General features: G+C 37.7%; 1 protein-coding gene across 11 annotated transcripts in view; it reads left to right on the top strand.

Annotated features, from left to right (window-relative positions):
* LOC308707169 (uncharacterized protein) overlaps positions 1 to 19,047 on the top strand; it is a 166,765-nt gene extending 147,718 nt beyond the window's left edge. For 5 of the 11 annotated variants that reach the window (XM_081393390.1, XM_081393391.1, XM_081393389.1 and 2 more), the window contains 20 exons: positions 5,209 to 5,251; positions 5,506 to 5,646; positions 10,242 to 10,657; positions 11,017 to 11,134; positions 11,406 to 11,498; positions 11,630 to 11,840; positions 12,175 to 12,344; positions 12,440 to 12,538; positions 12,910 to 13,142; positions 13,230 to 13,408; positions 13,496 to 13,589; positions 13,735 to 14,079; positions 14,293 to 14,410; positions 14,486 to 14,577; positions 14,680 to 14,797; positions 15,075 to 15,191; positions 15,804 to 15,995; positions 16,221 to 16,373; positions 17,054 to 17,250; positions 17,399 to 19,047. In XM_081393390.1, the coding sequence (XP_081249516.1) occupies positions 10,556 to 10,657; positions 11,017 to 11,134; positions 11,406 to 11,498; positions 11,630 to 11,840; positions 12,175 to 12,344; positions 12,440 to 12,538; positions 12,910 to 13,142; positions 13,230 to 13,408; positions 13,496 to 13,589; positions 13,735 to 14,079; positions 14,293 to 14,410; positions 14,486 to 14,577; positions 14,680 to 14,797; positions 15,075 to 15,191; positions 15,804 to 15,995; positions 16,221 to 16,373; positions 17,054 to 17,250 (2,631 nt within the window). In that variant the 5' untranslated portion in view covers positions 5,209 to 5,251; positions 5,506 to 5,646; positions 10,242 to 10,555 and the 3' untranslated portion in view covers positions 17,399 to 19,047. Of the gene's footprint in view, positions 1 to 5,208; positions 5,252 to 5,505; positions 5,647 to 8,150; positions 10,658 to 11,016; positions 11,135 to 11,405; positions 11,499 to 11,629; positions 11,841 to 12,174; positions 12,345 to 12,439; positions 12,539 to 12,909; positions 13,143 to 13,229; positions 13,409 to 13,495; positions 13,590 to 13,734; positions 14,080 to 14,292; positions 14,411 to 14,485; positions 14,578 to 14,679; positions 14,798 to 15,074; positions 15,192 to 15,803; positions 15,996 to 16,220; positions 16,374 to 17,047; positions 17,251 to 17,398 lie in introns of those variants that run through there. The other 6 variants (XM_081393387.1, XM_081393395.1, XM_081393392.1 and 3 more) reach the window with 5 other exon arrangements.
* Positions 19,048 to 19,131: the final 84 nt, after the last annotated feature.

Genomic DNA, 19,131 nt, shown 5'->3' with positions numbered 1-19,131 from the left:
GTTTAGTGGTCTACATTCACATTTACCCTGAAATGTATGTTGTTATACGATATGCATGCATATTCATGTGTGTACAATTTTCTGAACTATGATGCATATATAATTGGCCAATAAGAAATGGACAATTCGCTGTCCTTCCAGATTTCAGAGTCTCCTTCCCTCTTTCTGGTCTCCTCTGTGTCTTTGTTCTTTTCATCTCTGTCGCTGTCAGTCCAGCCCATACAAAGCAGCTCTCTCATCACAACATCCTGCTCCAATTGTAATTATTAATAAATTAATTATCAGCCCTTCTCTGTTCCAGACTAATTGAGTCCCATTGCAGGTCTTAAGTAGGACACGCTCCTATCAGACAAATGGAACGATATCCAGGGCTCATTCCTCAGGGTACGAGTCTTGGCCCACAGAACGCACAGTGCTTTGTTGCATTTCAAATGCCATGCAAGAAGAGTGAGATGTAAACAAAAATGACTTTGTTCTAGAGAGTGGTGGGGACGGTCGTGTCCGGGGGGTCATGTTATTGATATTCACCATGCTAAGAATGGTTTAAATTCATGTCCTGTCCTGATTAGCTTCATGCCAGTTTGTCATTAAGAGAAAATATCAGACAAATTTATGTTTGATCAAACATAAATGAACATGTTTTTAGTGAATTTTTAGTAAAAGCTCTCTCTTGACTGTAATGTATGGTTTGTTGTTAGACCGCATGGGTGGTTGTAGAAACTATGATGGAGGGAAACATGTATCAAAATGTATGAAAAAGTAAAGATGCATACCTCTGTTCCTGAGGTTTATCTATCACCACACCACAGACAAGCTGTCAGTGTCCAAAAGAGTGCTGAGGGATGCGGCAAACTTAAAACTCATATTTTGGCAAGTTAAGTGAACGGTTGGTCCTTCTTTGTTGTCTGAGATCCAGCAATGTAGCAATTTGACAACCACCAAACATAGTTTGATTAATTGAATCACAAGACACACCAGACCCATTTAAACTTGTCTTTATTGCTGTCTATGATTAGGTCGCCTGAGATGGATGTTAATATCAGTTGTAAACAGGCTGCTTACATTTTGTCCTGGGGCATTCGACTCCATGGGGTGCACACCCAGCTGAAGAGCAGATACAGTTCTTTGGAAATGTTTTGAGGTGTAGCCTTCTGAAGGAAACGACTTCTGAAAACCATGTTGTGTATCATGATCCACTTTGGCAGCTGCTCTATGAGGTTCATACTAGGGGTGGGAATCACAGGGTACCTCAAGCTACGATACACTATACATGGCTCATGATACCGATATCATCATGATACAGCAATTCTGCGGTTAATCAATATGATAGACACTCCTATAATGATATATCACGATATCTGTCTAACTATGAATACAAAATGCCCGTGAATAGGTTAAGTGCAGGTTTTCTCTCTTTATTCAAGTCCAAACTGTTAGAAAACAGCCCAAAAAGTTTTTCAGTCCGTAAATTAAATTGAACATTTTAAGTAAATTAAACATTTTCAATGAGATCAGGGTGATGGCGTTGCAAGTGGCTTTGCATGTTTGTGGTATTACCCGTGCACTTTACTTTTACCAGGCTGTTCTTGTCGCGTAGCCTACTGTTTGTGGATTTTGTTTGTCAAAGGCATAAAAGCCGAAGTGGGTTTAGACTTTGGACTTAAACATGGCTGGGGCATCTATTATTTTACTCACACTGCTGTCCGCCATCCTGTTAAAAACCTCTTTTTCTTAGGCTAGTTCACTTATGTTCACGTTTTCCTCATTCATGTGTTGAGGGCCTCCTCAAGGAGCCATGAAGTAGTGAAGCTGGGAGCAGGGAAATCTATATATTTGATATTTGGCCCCAGCGTATCGATTCTCCTATCGCCGGAGAAGGACACCGATATATATATTTTGTTCATACAGTATCTACATACACAAAGGGTATCTGATGCTCCAGAGAAGTGGAAGGTAGAAACTCTGGATGATCATTACCTATGAAGAACATGTCTAAGAAGAAAAAAGATTTGGTTGTAACTTATGTTGATCTAATATTTTCTCCATCATGGTGAGAAAAATGAGGTGTAGACAAAAAACTGTGACATTGCTATAGAAGGGCTATATTATTCACTGTAATGAATATGGTGTTGAAAAAGTGTATTTGCTGGCTTGGTGGTGCAATTCGGGGTGTGGAGTGAGTTTAGAGATAGGGAAGAGGGTTATGAGAGAAAATTGGATTGGAAGAAATTAAATGTGGAATAAAAAGGGTGGGTTGATTTGTCCCACTCATGAAGGTAGATGTGGTTGAGCAGGGGAAGGTGGAGGAAGGGAGCCTATAGACTAATGCAATCACATTAAATTTTAAATAATGTTATGCAGATAAGAAATGACAGAAGATGATCTCTTTGGGATGCTGAAAGAAAATCTGTCGATTATAATTCCAATACTCTAGAAACTAGCCCTTTTGCATTTGTGTGTAAACTTGGCAAAGCTAAAGAAAACATGAAAAAATAAAAATAAAAAAGAGAAAATGGGTTGGTTTGAAGGTGTTGAGATAGAGACGGTTTCTAAATTAGAATCATTCAGCAGTTAAATTGTATAATGCTTTTCCAATATGTCATGATAAAAATAATAAAAAAATAATGAAAAAACTAAGGTTCAGAAGACTAATATGTTCTCTCTGGCATAAGTAATGAAATAAATGTAAAGAAATGCAGCAGAATCAAAGCCATTACAACCTTTCTCGAACCTCCAGCTTATGAGGAATTTTAATTCGTTGGCCATTTGCAGACAACCTTGATTTTCCCTTGTGGCAAAGTGTTAATGAAACGGGAAAACTCCTACACTTATGAGCTTTTCAATTAATGCTCTTCTTTCTTCCGTTACCCAGAAGTGAGAGAGTGTGCTGAGCCGGTTTCCTTCAATTTCACCGTGGGCAAGACTCAGGCATTGAGTGCAAAGGTGCCAACTTCCATATTTAGTTAGTGAAGAGGCCATCCATTATTGAGCAAACAGAGAGCTGTCTGTCTCACTGCTTTGGGCCAACAATTAAATATATCAGGCACCATGGTGGAGGTGGGGTGTGGATGGGTGGAGGAGAGGCTCAGAAGAACAGGGCAGATGCAATATTGATGTCTTTAATTGAGGCTTTAAGTTGTACATGGTCAGTATTTCTATGCGTGTCTTTTTGTCTAGGGTGGTTTGGAAAGGTTGTGTAAATTACATGTTCTACATTGGTAAATGTGTGTAATTGGGCATGTTGTGGCTGGATTTAGAGAGATGCATAGCCAGACACAAAGGAAGTTCAGTTAGTGATAGAGAGGAATATACGGAATACATTATTGAAAACCCTGGGTCTAGATACAGTCTGTAATGTATTTCAGGTCTCGCCTCCATTCTCTTGGTAATTTTGTTGGGTAATATCTTGTTTTCTGTCTACAATGATCATTTATGTAGTATTGTGTGAAAATGCAAAAATAAAACCGTTATTAAATGGGTAGTGCTTGTTCGTTATTGGACAGTGTCGACCCCCCCCCCCCTTCCCTTTTTCTCTTTACTCTTATGGTGTGAGCTGGTGGTTCTAATTTGGTGAGAGAAAAACAAGTTGAGAATATTGATTTCAAAAGTCCGCCTCTGCCTTTAAAAGCAGCCGCATGGTTTCCTGCAACCTTCAATTGAGGCTGAGCATGTAGGTGTGGGTGTTCTCATTCAGACTCCATGTTCACACAAAATTATACATTAAAGGCTATGTTTTACTTCAGTCAGACTGAGAGAAAATAAACGAACACAAGCAATGTCTGTTCACACATACACAGGCATACAAGTCAGACAGAAAGGCCTAATTTATCTGATCATTATATATGTGTTTTCTTTCTTTGAACAGTTTACTGTTCTGACTGCTTGAGGATGTGAGACAACCCCTTCTTTAAGGTTGGGTAAAATAAAGAATTGAAGAATTTAATCGCTTTAACTTCATGACTTTAAATTGGCCACATCCCACAGGAAGTTTAATTGGAATCATGAAAAGTGGTATTTGATTATTTTTTTTTTTTAGTTCTTGAAAGAAGTTCACCAAGGCTACATTTATTTGTTCAAACATACAGTAAAAACAATAATATTGTCAAATATTATTACAATTTAATGTTTTTTTGTGAATATATTTTAAAATATAATTTATTCATGTGATGGCAAAATTGTATTTTCAGCTTCATTACAGTCTTCAGTGTCACATGATCCTTAAGAATCATTCTTGCTAATTTGATGCTCAATAAACATTTCTTATAAATGTGGAAACCCATCAATTTAATGCATTCTTGCTGAATGAGTATTCACTTCTTTCAAAAATAAAAAATCTGTCTGACTCTGAACTTTTAAACGGTATATAAAGTAAATTCAAGTCTGTTAAGGCAATTTTTTAAATTTATATTTGATTTAATCAACAGGTATTTTTCATGCTTCAGTTCTGAATGCATGGTTTTGCTATGTTGACATCCTTAGTTTTATTCAGAGCTACTTAAGTACATTTGTTTAAACTCTCTCTAAACATCTGAATCTTTTCCATTTACAGACCCATTACACCTCTTTAATATCTTCATCTCAGTTTTTCCTGGCTTTGCCTTCTCTTTTCACTCAGGAACAAGCTAACCACAGGTCGTGTGTATACATATCCCACAAATCTCTTGCTTCACTGGCTCTGATCTGTGGATTATGTTCAGAATACTCCTCACTGAGAGGGTGGCATATGTAGAGTTGAGACACGCACACACACGCACACACACACACACAGACAATAATTCCCACAAAAATACAGAGCATATGTGCCCTAACATCTCTGTAGCTTTAAGAAGACAAGTCTCTAATGCAGACATTACTAAACCCCTGCCATCATAGCCACAGAATGACACCACAGGACGTTGAGCGCTAACGCCTACAAAGTGCTTAAATATCTTAACATATTTAATGCATAATGAAAGAAGTTTCTGCACTTTGGGTGAAGTATTCCCAGGCAGTTTTTATGCACTATCTATCTGGTGGGAAACCTCCCTCTCACACACTGCATAAAACAAGGCAACGCTGGAGTCGAGGGGTTTGGAGAGACAGATAGAAAGCTTTCTGCTGCACATCCAATGTGTGTTTAGAAACACTCTGTACAATGATAGTCTCATGTTTGAGATACATATATATGATGTTTATCCTGTAGTAGTTACATGCTGTGTTTGTTTTTAGGAAATGTCAGTGGGCTGAAGAGCGCCTCTAGTGGTAAGCAGAGGTGTGCATCCATGCTTATTTTTTTTAATGCAAGGCCTCAATTAAAGCTGATGCACATATAACATTGAGGATATATGACTGTGCTACAAAATTTAATTCCATAATTTGATTTATTTCGGGGTTTTTTTGTGTGAAAGGAAATCTCCTTTATACAGCAGTAATGAAAAATATAATAACCATAAATAAATAAATATCAAGCTGTGAATGACATGCGTTGAAGTGCTCTGGCTTACTCTGGAACTCCATCTGTGCCAGCCTCAGGATCTATCATGTGTAATCCAGCTGATTGAGATGTTCAAGTCTCCTTGGAGTTGCACTCGCAGGTCTGGAATGAAGCAGTGGAAAAGATCAGGGAAGAGCACCCAATAACATCGAATAGATTCTTTGTTCCACAAGGTGATTTATCAACACACTGTCTTTTTGACTGTTCATTTCATAAATGGAGGGAATCAGAGGGAAGCACAAGAAATGTCAATGCACCTTTTCATTTCTGTTGGTATGCACCAATATTGAAATTCACTACAACAGTAACAAAAAAATAAAAAATAAGGATTTTAAATGCTACAAGATAGGGTATCGTGACAACAAAATGTACAATATGGAAAAATGGATATCCACTATGAGATTTGCAAAAGCTTACATTCAAAGGGAAAGTTTTCCTAAAACTGAAAATTGTCGCCATTTACTCACCCTCAAGTTGTTCCAAATCTGTATGTCTGTCTGTCGTCTGTGCATGTGCATACATGTTTCAGTGTTTGTTTTTCTGTCCATTCAGTGGAAGACAACCAAAATGGTTTGTTTACCAAGATTCTTTCAAATACCATTGATGTTCTGCAGAACATACAGGTTTGGAACGATATGGAAGAACTGATGACAGAATTATAATTTATCACTTTAACAGTGTTATGTTATTTGTATTTTCTAGTGAGTGTTAGATGACAGCAGAGGTAATCTAAATGTAAAAAAAAAAAAAAAAAATAACCAATATGGAACCGATATGTTGTGCGTCCCTAATTTTCAGAATGAATTTTGGAAATTTAATTTCTTAACTGTCTAAAGTGCATCCCATGGCATCATCTGCTGATTTTCTGCATTCGCTTGTTTTAAGCCTGTGTTTATGGGCCACAGAGGCCTCTCTTTTTTCGCTCCTCACAGGAAGTAATTTTTCTCCCATAGCGTAGCTGATGATAAGGCCATGATTCCTGCTTATCTGTCCCCCTTTAATTTCTCCTGATCTTTAAGTGTTCTTAAAAGGGGCCTCTGAGGGTGGTGATGAGCTCGCTCTAAATTGATTACCTGTTTCAGTGAACGCGCCGTTGCCTGCAGATTCTATCAGCTCTGCTGTCAGGACCCTCGCTATTTCAATTTGATCCGATTTAATGAGGGGGAGGATGGGAGCTGTGTGTCTCTACGTGTGTTTACATTTAAGTGTGTGTATATGCGCGCTACTGCCTCGATACAATCGCATTTGTCAGCATGATCCTTTTTAAGTGCATTTCAATTAGAGAACGATTCACTTGATTCTATTACTCCCTACTCTCGTTGCCCTAATGTGTGCCACTGCTAGAACAAGCCACGTCTAATGTACACTATTTAATTTCCTTAATTGAGCTAACGTGCTTTTCATATCCTAATTCCTCGAATAATCTTTGATTTGCGCACCACACATGCTGGGATGTAATGAAAGGGGGCAGTCGAAAACATCTGTTAGAGCTCTGATTGAATCAGCTCAGTAACATCTGCAGTTATGAGGGCGTTAGCAGCCAGCCTGGCCCTTTTATCTACTTACGCCAATTATCCTCAATGCCGGCTAACTGAACCGATATTAATATGGATGTATTTGAGGATCCGGTTTCCTGAGCCACTGTCAAGCATTGTAAAACAAGGTGGATGTTCGTTACGTTCTTTGATTATGTTCTTTTCTAAGATATAGAGTGTTGCTTGTAAATCCGGAATAATTTCCACCAATCAGTAGTAGTTAATTGGTTACTCACGCAGTGACGTACCCATAATTGCAGGACATGCCAACCCAGTCTCACGGCAGTTCGTGACATAGTCACGAAATTTAATCTATTGATTCGTGTTCGTGGACACGATTTTCCCTATTTTTTCGTGTCACTCAGCACGACTTTCAATCTAATGTATTTCAATGGGACGTATTTTTCGTGCCTGCACCACGTTTTTCTTTCGAGAGCACAGTATTGTTTTTTCTCAATTGTAATTCATTTTGCTAAGAGCTACATTACTCAATATTTAATCAAGAGATTTTAATCGTCGTTTTTATTGCTTTATATTCGGTTGGCTACTCAACATTAATCTATTTATTCGTGTCCAAGGGCACAAATATCCTTCTTTTTTTCGTGTCACCCAGCACGACATTCAATGTATTTCAATGGGACGTATTTTTCGTGCTTGCACGTCTTTCTTTCGGGAACACACAATTGTTTTTTCTCAAATGTTGGGCTATTCCTTTTGCAAACTTAAAGGGCTACATTACTCAACATTTAATCAGGAGATTTTAATCCTCGTTGTATTGTATTCGGTAGGCTACTCAACACGAATTTATTCGTGTCCATAGGCACGAATTTCCTTCCTTTTTTCGTGTCACTCAGCACGACTTTCAATCTAATGTATTTCAATTGGACGTATTTTTCGTGCTTGCACCACGTTTTTCTTTCGAGAGCACAGTATTGTTTTTTCTCAATTGTTATTATTTTGCAGACTTTAAGGGCTACATTACACAACATTTAATCAGGTGGTTTTAATCATCTCTGTATTGTATTCGGTAGGTTACTCAAAAACAAATTGATTCGTGTCTATGGGCACGAATTTCCTTCTTTTTTTCGTGTCACTCAGCACGACTTTCAATCTAATGTATTTCAATGGGGCGTATGCACCACGTCTTTCTTTCGAGAGCACACTATTGTTTTTTTCTCAAATGTTTGGCTATTCCTTTTGCAAACTTTAAGGGCTACATTACTCAACATTTAATCAGGAGATTTTAATCCTCGTTGTATTGTATTCGGTACGCTACTCAGCACAAATTGATTCGTGTCCATAGGCACGAATTTCCTTCCTTTTTTCGTGTCACTCAGCACGACTTTCAATCTAATGTATTTCAATGGGACATATTTTTCGTGCTTGCACCACGTTTTTCTTTCGAGAGCACAGTAGGCTATAGTTTTTTCTCAATTGTTATTAATTTTGCAGACTTTAAGGGCTACATTACACAACATTTAATCAGGTGATTTTAATTCTCGTTTTTATTACTTTATATTCGGTATAGGCTACTCAACATGAATCTATTGATTCGTGTCCCTAGGCACGAATTTCCTTCTTTTTTTCGTGTCACTCAGCACGACTTTCAATCTAATGTATTTCAAAGGGACGTATTTTTCGTGCCTGCACCACGTCTTTCTTTGCAACATGGTCTCACCCCTATTCGTCACATAGGCTCAGCATAGGCTATGCCGTTTGGTCATTTCCCCCTCACGTCCAAAGCCGACGTTGAGGGTACCCCCTATTCGTCACTTGACAACGGAGAGGGTCGTCCGATAGATTTGAGTGCAAATCACTCATCTTTGAATTTTGAACTTTTATTATTTTCCTAAACCTAACTCTTTTTCCTCTCTTTTTATATAATTTTGGGCTACATTAAAATTACATAATTACAAGACGGTATATTTTCTATTTGCTTAAAACATTCCTTCATTTAGGTGGGATATTTTATAATTTTCGATCACATATTGTGGTAATTTCCCCCTCACGTCCATAAGCCGACGTTGAGGGTAGCTAGCTGAAACCCTTTTCTAAATCGGTAATATCACGATTTTTCCTCTTTTTTATATTATTGTGGACTACATTAAAACGACATAATTGCAGGACTGCATATTTGCTGTAGGCTTAAAACATGCCTTAATTTATTGTGGGATATTTTATAATTGTCGATGTTATTTCAAATTGCAATGGCTTATAGTGAGCCTACTTTTCTTTTTTTTCTGCGCCCCAAAAAAGAAAAAAGAAAAAAAGAATAGCCTACTTTTATAGAACTTTCATCTCAATACTGTTTATGCAGTTGTAATAAATTAATTATATAGCCTACTGCAGAAATGTTTATATTACTTTATATGGACATATCCTTTCGCAAAGAGATGGATGTATTCTGGGAAGTGATATGTGTTTAAATGTAATGGCTACATACTCGTTTTTCCTTCACTTGGACATTTATGCTGACCCCTTTAAAATTGAGCACGGATATAAAATATTAAGACTGTACTTTTAATTATGATTGATATTTTGGCGCAATTTTGTGCAACACGTCACTGTGTGCGACCATCGCAGAAACCATTGCCCAGCGCGATTCCACCACGGTAAGTCGCTTACAACAGTCTAATAAGCAAGATGAATTCATAAGCATTATTTACACGTCCAAAATGAAGAAAATTACGAGTTAAAAAAAAAAAAAACATGTTCTAAGCCTAGATATATAGCTGTAGATGTATATATACAAAATAAAATTATGAGTAACGTTAGCCTATTTCCACATAAAAAAAACATGTTGTGATATATATATCATGTCCACATGATGTAGTCCACATATATTTTGGACGTGTAACTGCTTATTGAGAATTTATTGGGGGAATAGTAATTGGGGACATTTAGATGATGTGATTTTCTCTCGATCATCGTGGTTCACACTCAACGTCACTGTAATGTGTTAGTAATAACAATATTATCACTTGGTCTAACGTTATACTGCACATAACGCTGCCTTTATGGCGAACCCCAGGCACATGTTACGCGCCTTTAAAAAAAAATGTTAACTTACGCGACTTTTAACAGTAGCACAGGAAATAGAAACAACGTGAATCTGTATTTATTTATCCTAAGCATTTACAAGAAAATGGGAATCACTCACTATTAGGGTACACTTTTTAAATCTTATATCAACAACACTACATAATTAACATTTTCTGTTGTTCTCCATGCAGATCCTGTCAAACATATCACCTGTCGAACCTATCCGAACCTGATTTTCAAAACCCAAAGGCACTTTTAAGAGCCAACCTCTATCTCTTCATTATTTTCTATATCTTACATCCTCTCTTTCATCCTCAATCTTTATCTATCTCACAGTCTTTATCTATTGCTCTTTCTTTCCTCCCTGTCTGTCTTTGTCTAGCACTACTTGTCTGTCTTACCCATCTTTGTCAGTCTGTCTGTTTGTATCTGACTGTCTGTCTGTCTGTCTGTATCTGACTGTCTGTCTGTATCTGACTGTCTGTCTGTATCTGACTGCATTGCAATGGCCACCAAGCATAAACTTGATTCAAAGGATCCCCACTACCAAGAGGGGAGACGCATGGCTCTGGAGCTGAAACATGAACACATTCTAGCTGAAGCCAAGGTTAGAGTTTTTGTACACCTCAATCATTTTATAAAAACAAACATAAATTAAAGTAAAACGTGATGAGGAATATGTAAGAATGATGAGTGCAGAAGATTTTATACAGGTATATTGCATGATGCATCCTGCCATGTTCTGTGACGTGTTAATAAGGGAATATAATAATAATAATAGTAGTATATGCAGTTCCATCCCTCTGAGTTACAGAGACTTGGAGAATCTATTCCAAGGCTCATTTAAGCTGTTCAACACCTTACTAACACACTATGTTGTGTTTTCCTTTCACAAGTTACCTGCCTTTTGGTTACCGTACTTTTATCAACATCAGTCTTACAAGAAATATTCACTCCAATACACAGAGAGCAGCTGATGAGAGGAAACGTGTACGAGACCCTCCACACACCTCTAAAAGGGACTCTGTAGGACGTGGTAAGCCGAGGGGGAGGCGAGGAGGGCGACGCCATGCCTCCGCTACAGGTTATATCTGAATTATTTGACATTTGTAGGAGGAATTTACAATGATAATGTTGGACCAACTCAAATTAGAACACTGTAATTGTTTATTGAGAGTTTAAGATATTCAAATAACTAAAAAAACATTAGTGACACTATTGTAGAAGACACTACCAAGTACTTAACAAAAATATGTCTGATTTCATAAATTGTTTAGTATATAGTTTGAAAAGAAGAACAAGAATAGAGTGTGATAGCCTAACTTGTTCTTATTCTTCTATGTGCTGTTTTACAGCCACATACCCCACGGTTGAGGGCTCCCTGTCATCCAGTGTGGAGGTTCCACTTACTGCAATCTCAACAAAACTAAATCCTCAAGGGGAATTTGGTAATTCACAGTGATTAATTTAAGCTTGCACAGTATAAAAAAAGTGTTCATTCTAATACTGATCAGTTGACTTTTAATTGTTCCTTATCTAAATTATCCCTTACCGCTTTATTTTTGGATTTTCTTTACAGAAAAAAATATGGAGAGGCTCTCTGATATTTTGGCGTCATGTCCTTCTGCTGCTCAGCCTCAAAGTAGCTCTGCATCATCATGGTCTTTTCGGCAGCAGAAAGCCTCTGAGCGCTGGAAAGAAGCAAGACCATACCACCTAAAATGCCTTATTTCAATAGAGGCTGTTGGTCATCCCCTGTGTTGCCTTTGCAACGAGCCTGCTGTTATTAGGTTGGTTTTCATTAATATCAAACTTCAATTACCCAGGGTAGGTTTGCAGAGTGCCCTGCTTTATAGGCTAAGATGCATGTCTTTTGGGATGGGAGAAGACTTAGATACCCAGATGAAAAACACATTAATGAGAAAAGTACATCTAGGACCTTCTTGCTGTGAGGTGACAGTGCTAAACACTGAGGCACTATGCAATCCTATACAATAAAATCAAACCTAGTAAAAGGTAAATAGCTTAAATAGAGTGTACAGTACTTTATATGAGTTATTCATATAACATATAATAATGTATTATATTATAATATTAATTTTATATATATAATTTTCTCCTTAGGTGCAGGGAGTGTCTTCCTGAGGAGTGGTTCTGTGGGGACTGTGATGTATTGCATCACAAAAAACATCCACTCCACAACAGGGAATGCATGATTCGTGGTTTTTTTGAAGCCATTCCTCCGACCACATGCATCATTAAAGGGGAGGATGGATATTGCACCCATGAGCAAGGTACGTTCTCACGAAAGCTTTAATTTTGCTGTTCAATGTGTGTCTGCAGACAGTTACAGATAATCTAAATGATTGGTTTTCCTTCTTTTTGCCAGCTTGCATTTTGCCAACTGTGAAGGTGCCAGACTGCTCCTGTGGAGGCACAAACTTCACTGTGTTACCAGGCAAACCAGTGATTTTAATTACCATCAATGGTAAAAAAAATAAAATAAAAATATATATATATATATATATTGTAGATGTGATGTTTTTCACACTATTGTGCTGTGGCATTGTGCTTACAATTGCAGAAGTGACAGAAATATGGAATAGCACATGGTAATGTTATTAACTGAAACAAAGACAGATGTTTTTTTGTTTTTTTTTGTCCTAGCATCTTTCCAGCATGATGTCCAATCAACACAGCAGTGTGGAATTTAGTGAATTTGAAAATATAAATGTGGGATTATAGGAACTTGCGCAATGTCTCTTAACCATTCACAATGTGCATAATGAACTAAGTGTTGTAAAATTAAGTATGTGGTAAATGTGTATTATATTTTTAATTATTTTTTTTTGTTCCAAGGGCGTTTTGACTTGCATCAGCCATTGTATGAATGTCAAACATGCCAGCAGCAGTGGACCCCTGACTTTAAAGACCTCCTAAGAAGTGGATATTGGCCAGCCTCCGTCACCAATTCCACACTTTATACACTGGACCTCTTGAGCTCCTTTCAGGAACTCAAGATCATCTCTCCGGGATTCTCCAGACAAGCCTTCGCAAAGCTGCTGGAACATCGCACTAAGTGTGGAGGAAGAGTAAGTGTAAATGTTATTACCATTTTATAAAAAAAATTCCATAAGCAGACAATATCAAAATACTATTTCATTCTATATATTTTCCAGTCTGGATCTATCAACGGCGATGCACTGCAGCGTAGCTTCTTAGAGCTTTCGTATGCATCATTTGAGGAAGACCAGCTCTGCTGTAGTGCTCCTTTCACCTGCCCAGCCTGCACACCAGAAATGTTGGCTGTTTCAGCAGATGGAAACAGAAAGCTATATCGCTTTCGCCGAAACGGAAGGTGATCTTTCTTCCAGTCTTTTTATTGATTTATTTTCTTACTTCATATATTTCATGAATGGATTTTCTATTTTTCTTTCTTCCTCAGCTCTGATGATCCTGGCTTTTTTGAGGGGCTCTTTGTGGCTGAAGACAGCGCGGTGTCTAGATTTGTCGACACCATACAGAAAGCAGTGAAAAATGCAAGTTGACAAAATAGTTGTTACAATAATAAACGTAACCCCCACTTCAATTACTCCTGCATATCAATTACAAAATCAAAATGCCATATATTGAATGACACCATTGCTTTTATTTGATTTGTCGTGTTTGTTTTGTGTTTCATAGACACAGGGAAGAGGCACATGTGGGGACTCCCAGTGGACAGCAGCGAGGGAAACTTCAAGGAGGGCTTCAAAATTGGATGAAGAGGGGATGGAGGTTGCTGTGTGTCGCCATGGGTTCCTTTTGAAAGCCCTTAATATGTACAGGGGGGAGATATTTGCCTACCCTCTGTACCTTCAGAAGGAGCTCATGCCAGCCAAGGCACAATTCTTCGCAATGGACGTGGCATGCAAATACTGGCCATACCTGGAGAAAGTTGCTAGTGTCCTTCCTGCTCTTCAGGAACTGACCACTATGAAACCCTTTCTCAGTGTAATGCATGCTCGAGCCCATGCTACTAAGTGTGAGGTGTGTATAATATTTTGGCATCTTATGTACATTTGTAATATTTACAAGCACATTAATAATATTAAATATAAGTTAAGCTACACTATGTTATCTTGTGTTTTTGCATAACCATTTCTTGCATGGAATGTAATGCCCTTTGATGCAAATTGTGGTTTGTGATATTGGGCTATATAAATAAAATTAAATTGAATTTCTTCCACCCTTTACTAACAGATTAATTGGAGTGGCAGGAACCAGGAAGGAGCAGGGACTACCGCTGGTGAGGAGGTGGAGCAAGTGAACAGCTACCTCTCACGTTGTGCCCTGACGACCAAATATATGTCCAAAGCAGGTGACCGGAGTTTGCAATATTCTTGTAAAAAATTTTTAGATTGATCATCATAACCTCATTATTTGCTTTCAACAGCACGGGTGGACATGCTTACGTTGCATGCAATGGGGTGGAACGAGAAAAAAAATATCTCTTTACATCAGGCACTTTCCACAAGATATGTGAAGGTAAGTCTCATATTAATTGTTTTGTGTGTCCTTTTGTTGTGTTTACTTGGCCTGTTGTTAATCAAGTTTTAATCCTTATTATTGTATAACACTGTTCATCAGACTTGTCAGAGACTCCATGATGAGACTGCAAGGCTAGCTGACCTAAAAACAGAGCTAGATTGCACAGATGAAGTGGTGTCACAGTGGCTATCTGATGTAAAGGAATGGGCAGCTGGTGGTAAGCATGACCAGATAAAAGAAACAACAAACATCCCTTTCTACAATCTAAATTTTATGTTTGATATTAAAGAGCAGCAAAAAATAGTAGGTTGATCATCATCTAATGTGATGCCACATTTATGATGTCAGGTTTATTAGTATATTCCAGTTTCCTGCAGGAAGTGCACATACAAAGTTTAAATAAGTTTGATTAAAAGGTTTTACATGAAATTCAAGCAGAGAAACGGTTCTGTGTTGTTTTAACAGTGAATTTGCTTTCGTTATATCTTCTACAGAGACACCTGATACATCTCGTGCCAGTCAAGGCACCACACACAGAGGACTTCAGCAGTCAATTGAGGGGCTCTACCTTAGTGTGAGGCACCGGAAGCGAACCCTCTACCGTCAGAATGGTATAACTATATAATATAATATAATAGGTTGATAAGTTCAGGCTACTGTATGCATCCTACTCCACCAACATGGAATTAGCAAATAAGTGTAGTAGCACAGTTCAGCTCAATCGTTGAATTCTGTTCTTTAAATGACCAGTCTGTAGGATTTAGTGGTAGGAATTAGTGGCATCTATCAGTGAGGTTTGACGATTGCAACCAGCTTCCCTCACCTCTATCTTTCCAAGCTACGGTAGCCGACGAGAAAATGTGAGAGGTACTATCTAGTGTTTGTTTGTCCGTTGTGGGCTACTGTAGGAACATGGAGGTGCAACATAGAGGCCTCCGTGGAAGGGGAACGTATTTAGATAAAAAACTGCCAATTCTAAATTAATTAATGCACAATTATTATTTTCAGGCAATCATGAAAATCATGCAAATAGATTCCCCCCTAAATGTTACACCTTGGACAATTTGTTTCCCATGTCAGTCTACATTATAATTTTCACATACTGTATTTCATTATGTTTTCAATAACTGCAGCTTTGCTTTTCAATTTTTTGGTGCTATAATTTTTTTATTGTTGAAGAGTTCTGTCAAAAACCTCTGCCTCTGTACTTCATGTCTTTCTAGACAGCAGCAAGTTTCGCCATCGCCTTCGAAGGAAGCTGGCAGAAGACAAAAAACTCCTTCTTCAGGAGATACAGAAATACAATGATCTTGTACTAGAATCGGCAACAAACATTGACGTAGCTGTGGTGGAGCATTCCCTAACTGGAGAGAGTACTGTGTCTCAAATATGGCCGTGGGAGGTTCATGGCAGTGGTATGTCTGTTTGTAGATGCTTCACAGGAATTTATTTACAGTTCTGCTTTATAGAGTATACTGAACTAAGGCATGCATGTTACATATTGAGTGTTGTAATATTAATTTAGTTTAATGGTGTATTTTCAGTTTTCTTATGTATCGATTTGATTAAAAAAAAGTCAATGTTTGCAGTGATTATGCAAGATTGTCTCATGGATACATGTAACTGTTATTGATTCTTAGCAAATATTTCGATCAAGAAACGAGTGCACGACCAAGTGATGTTAACAAGGCGACTGCATGAGGAAACAAGCGTTTTGGTGTTGGAGATGGCACAACACTGCACGTGGTTGCAGAGCCTGGCAATGGTTCTCAAGAACAAGTTGGCTGAGGAGGGTAAGTTTAATTAAAACCCTGTCCATCTAATGTGTTTAAAAAAAACATACAAAAAAACACATCAGTCACAGAACTTGGATGGAGTAGAACGGTTATGGCTCTCTTTGCCGTGGTCCTTTGGGATATACATAAAATGGGGATTACAATTGTTACTGTAGCTATGGTAACAAGTCAGTAAGGTTGTAAAGATTGATGCTTGAAAGATGTGCAGATATGTTGTATTATGGCTGTTACTTGAAAGCGTAAATGAACAAAAGAATTTTGACCATTGTAATTTGTGTCCTGATATGTTACATGGGGTTAGCATAACATCAAGATTAATCTTATTATTATTTCCTCCAGTCAACATAGAAAACCTTGATGGTCAGGAACTAACACAATGTGTTACTTCAGCATAACTGTAGTGAAGAAGAAAACTGTTAACTTAAAACAGCTATCAGACATGGGCACAAAACGCTTATATGCTGCTTTGGGCCTCCCTCCATAAAGTCATCTCAGTGAGCCGTCATGTTGCCTCAAGTCGTTTTATACAGAAGCTAGCCTGGTCCCATGTCAGCGATACACATAAAAATGGCAACCATCCTGCTATGTAGATTTTAATAGGTTAGTTCTTTGGCCTTATTGAATAATCTTAACATAGTTTGTCTTTAATGTAATCTCTTTTGTATTTTGAGACGTAGACAAGGGAAATGAGGGACTTTGCTGTCTCTTAAGAAGAAGACTGTCAGAGGTGTCAGAAAGGTTCCAAGTGGTCCTCCAACAGTATAAGACTGCCTTAGGTCCTGAGGCCTCTGTCCTTCTACATGTTGAAGAGGAAGATCAAAGTGGCCTCAGTAGTCCAGACACCAGTGAGGATGAAGAGGAAAACACAATTTAGGTCATTTATTTATTTATTAATATGTATGTTTGTTAGTTTTTGGAATAACCCCCTAATACTGTTATTCTTAGTAATTTATTTGTGTATTTTATTTATGCTAAAACAGCTGAAATTCAGCCTCTTATTATTGTTTTCTGTATTTCCCCAGATGGAAGCTGAACGAAGGACTGTGTTGAAGGAAATGGACTTGCCCTATATCTGTGTATTATTAGTATGCTGATTTACCTCATCAAAATCTGTGTGCATTATATCTTGTTGAAAATTCAAACTGTAGGTGCGTCCCAATTCGCATACTATCCATCCTAAATAGCATTCGAAAATAGAATTAGTACGTCCCAAATCGTTGAAATGAGTGTTCCAAATATACCCGGATGGTCTACTATTTCCGGTCAGAATCCGAAGTGCAGATCGATGCACACTATAACGGCTAATATTGCCCACAACCCATCGCGCGTTGGACGAGGATTCGGTTAGAACTACAAACACGAGTGAAAAGTGTTAAAAAACTACAGACATGGAGGACGCGTGAATCCAGCGGTTATGTAGAGAGGTTTAGATAAAGGGGTTAGAGTGATTAATTATCAGTATCTAACCTGACGAAAATGTATTTATTCAGTGTTGTCTACATTATATTGCATCTGCAGATGCATTGTGGACTTTTGTAAAGATACGTTTTAGCCATTAACTTTTACATCATTATATTCAAATTGCAAACACATGAGGAGAGTCTCCGCATGAAAGACCCACGACTGGCAGATCAACGTGCAACTACATTTCTCTCCGAAACGGTAGAAAATAAAATTAGATTGAATGGAGAATTTTAACAAGATGATTGACAGGGCAGTTAACGGTGACATGATGCACGCGACAGATCTGTCCATTAAGATGACAAAGTAGTATGTCCCAAAGCTAGTATGTCCTAAATTTAGTAAGCACATTGCACAGTTCAATGAAGATGCACAAACCTACCAGTATAGGTGCACCAATCTTAGCCAAAAATGTCAACTTAGCATGTATGATATTACCAGATGTAATTACTGGGCTCACATGATATTTGGGTAGTGTATTCATACTCTTTTAAGAGAGACTCCCCTTGATTGTGGTGACCCTGTGACCTTTCCTTTTGCACCAACATCAGGCCAAACTTTTGACTTGCATACAACAAATGTTATGAACCAATTTTTGTATTTTGCTGAGCAATGAATCATGTCATTTTTGTTGACCTCATGACATTCCCTGTAGCACAACCATTAGACCAGAATGTAAAATTTGACATTGTATTTGATATTGTCTAATTGTGCAGATTGCCATGAAATCTTGTAAGCACATGATGACTTTGGTGACCTCATGACCATTCCTTTATCATCACATTTAGGCCATGATGTAAAAACTCATTCTTGATTACTTGCATTTCTCCACATTTACTTATTCTGCGGTGCAGCAGCAGTGTCTGTGTCTGTCTATGTCATTTTTTTTTTCAGAGGCTGCCTATGGATCGCTATTTGATTGAGTGTATTATACTGTAGGATATAACTGTTGTGTAATTTTATATTACTGCACAGATGCATTATAGTATGTAACAGAAAAATACACTGTTTTTTTGTTATGATTATTCTTTATTGTATATTATTACAGATGACTTGATTCTCTTTTCTGCTGGAGCTTTTCAAGTGAACTTAACCTCACAGTCCAGTGTTTTTTAAATACAGCCTTATGGCTTGTTTGACAAATATGCATTTGGTGTATTTTCAGTAGTATTGTTGTAAAAGACAAGAAATAAAGTATTTCCAAAGATGAGCATTTTATGTTTTTTTCTTTTTCATCCATTATTATTGAAAAATAAGATTTTATATTTTTATGGTTGATAAAAGTCAATAGCTG

The sequence above is a fragment of the Scardinius erythrophthalmus genome (genome assembly GCF_964197995.2).
Source record: "Scardinius erythrophthalmus genome assembly, chromosome: 2".
In the NCBI taxonomy this organism is placed as follows: Eukaryota; Metazoa; Chordata; class Actinopteri; order Cypriniformes; family Leuciscidae; genus Scardinius; species Scardinius erythrophthalmus.
This window is presented reverse-complemented; position numbering and strand designations above follow the sequence as displayed.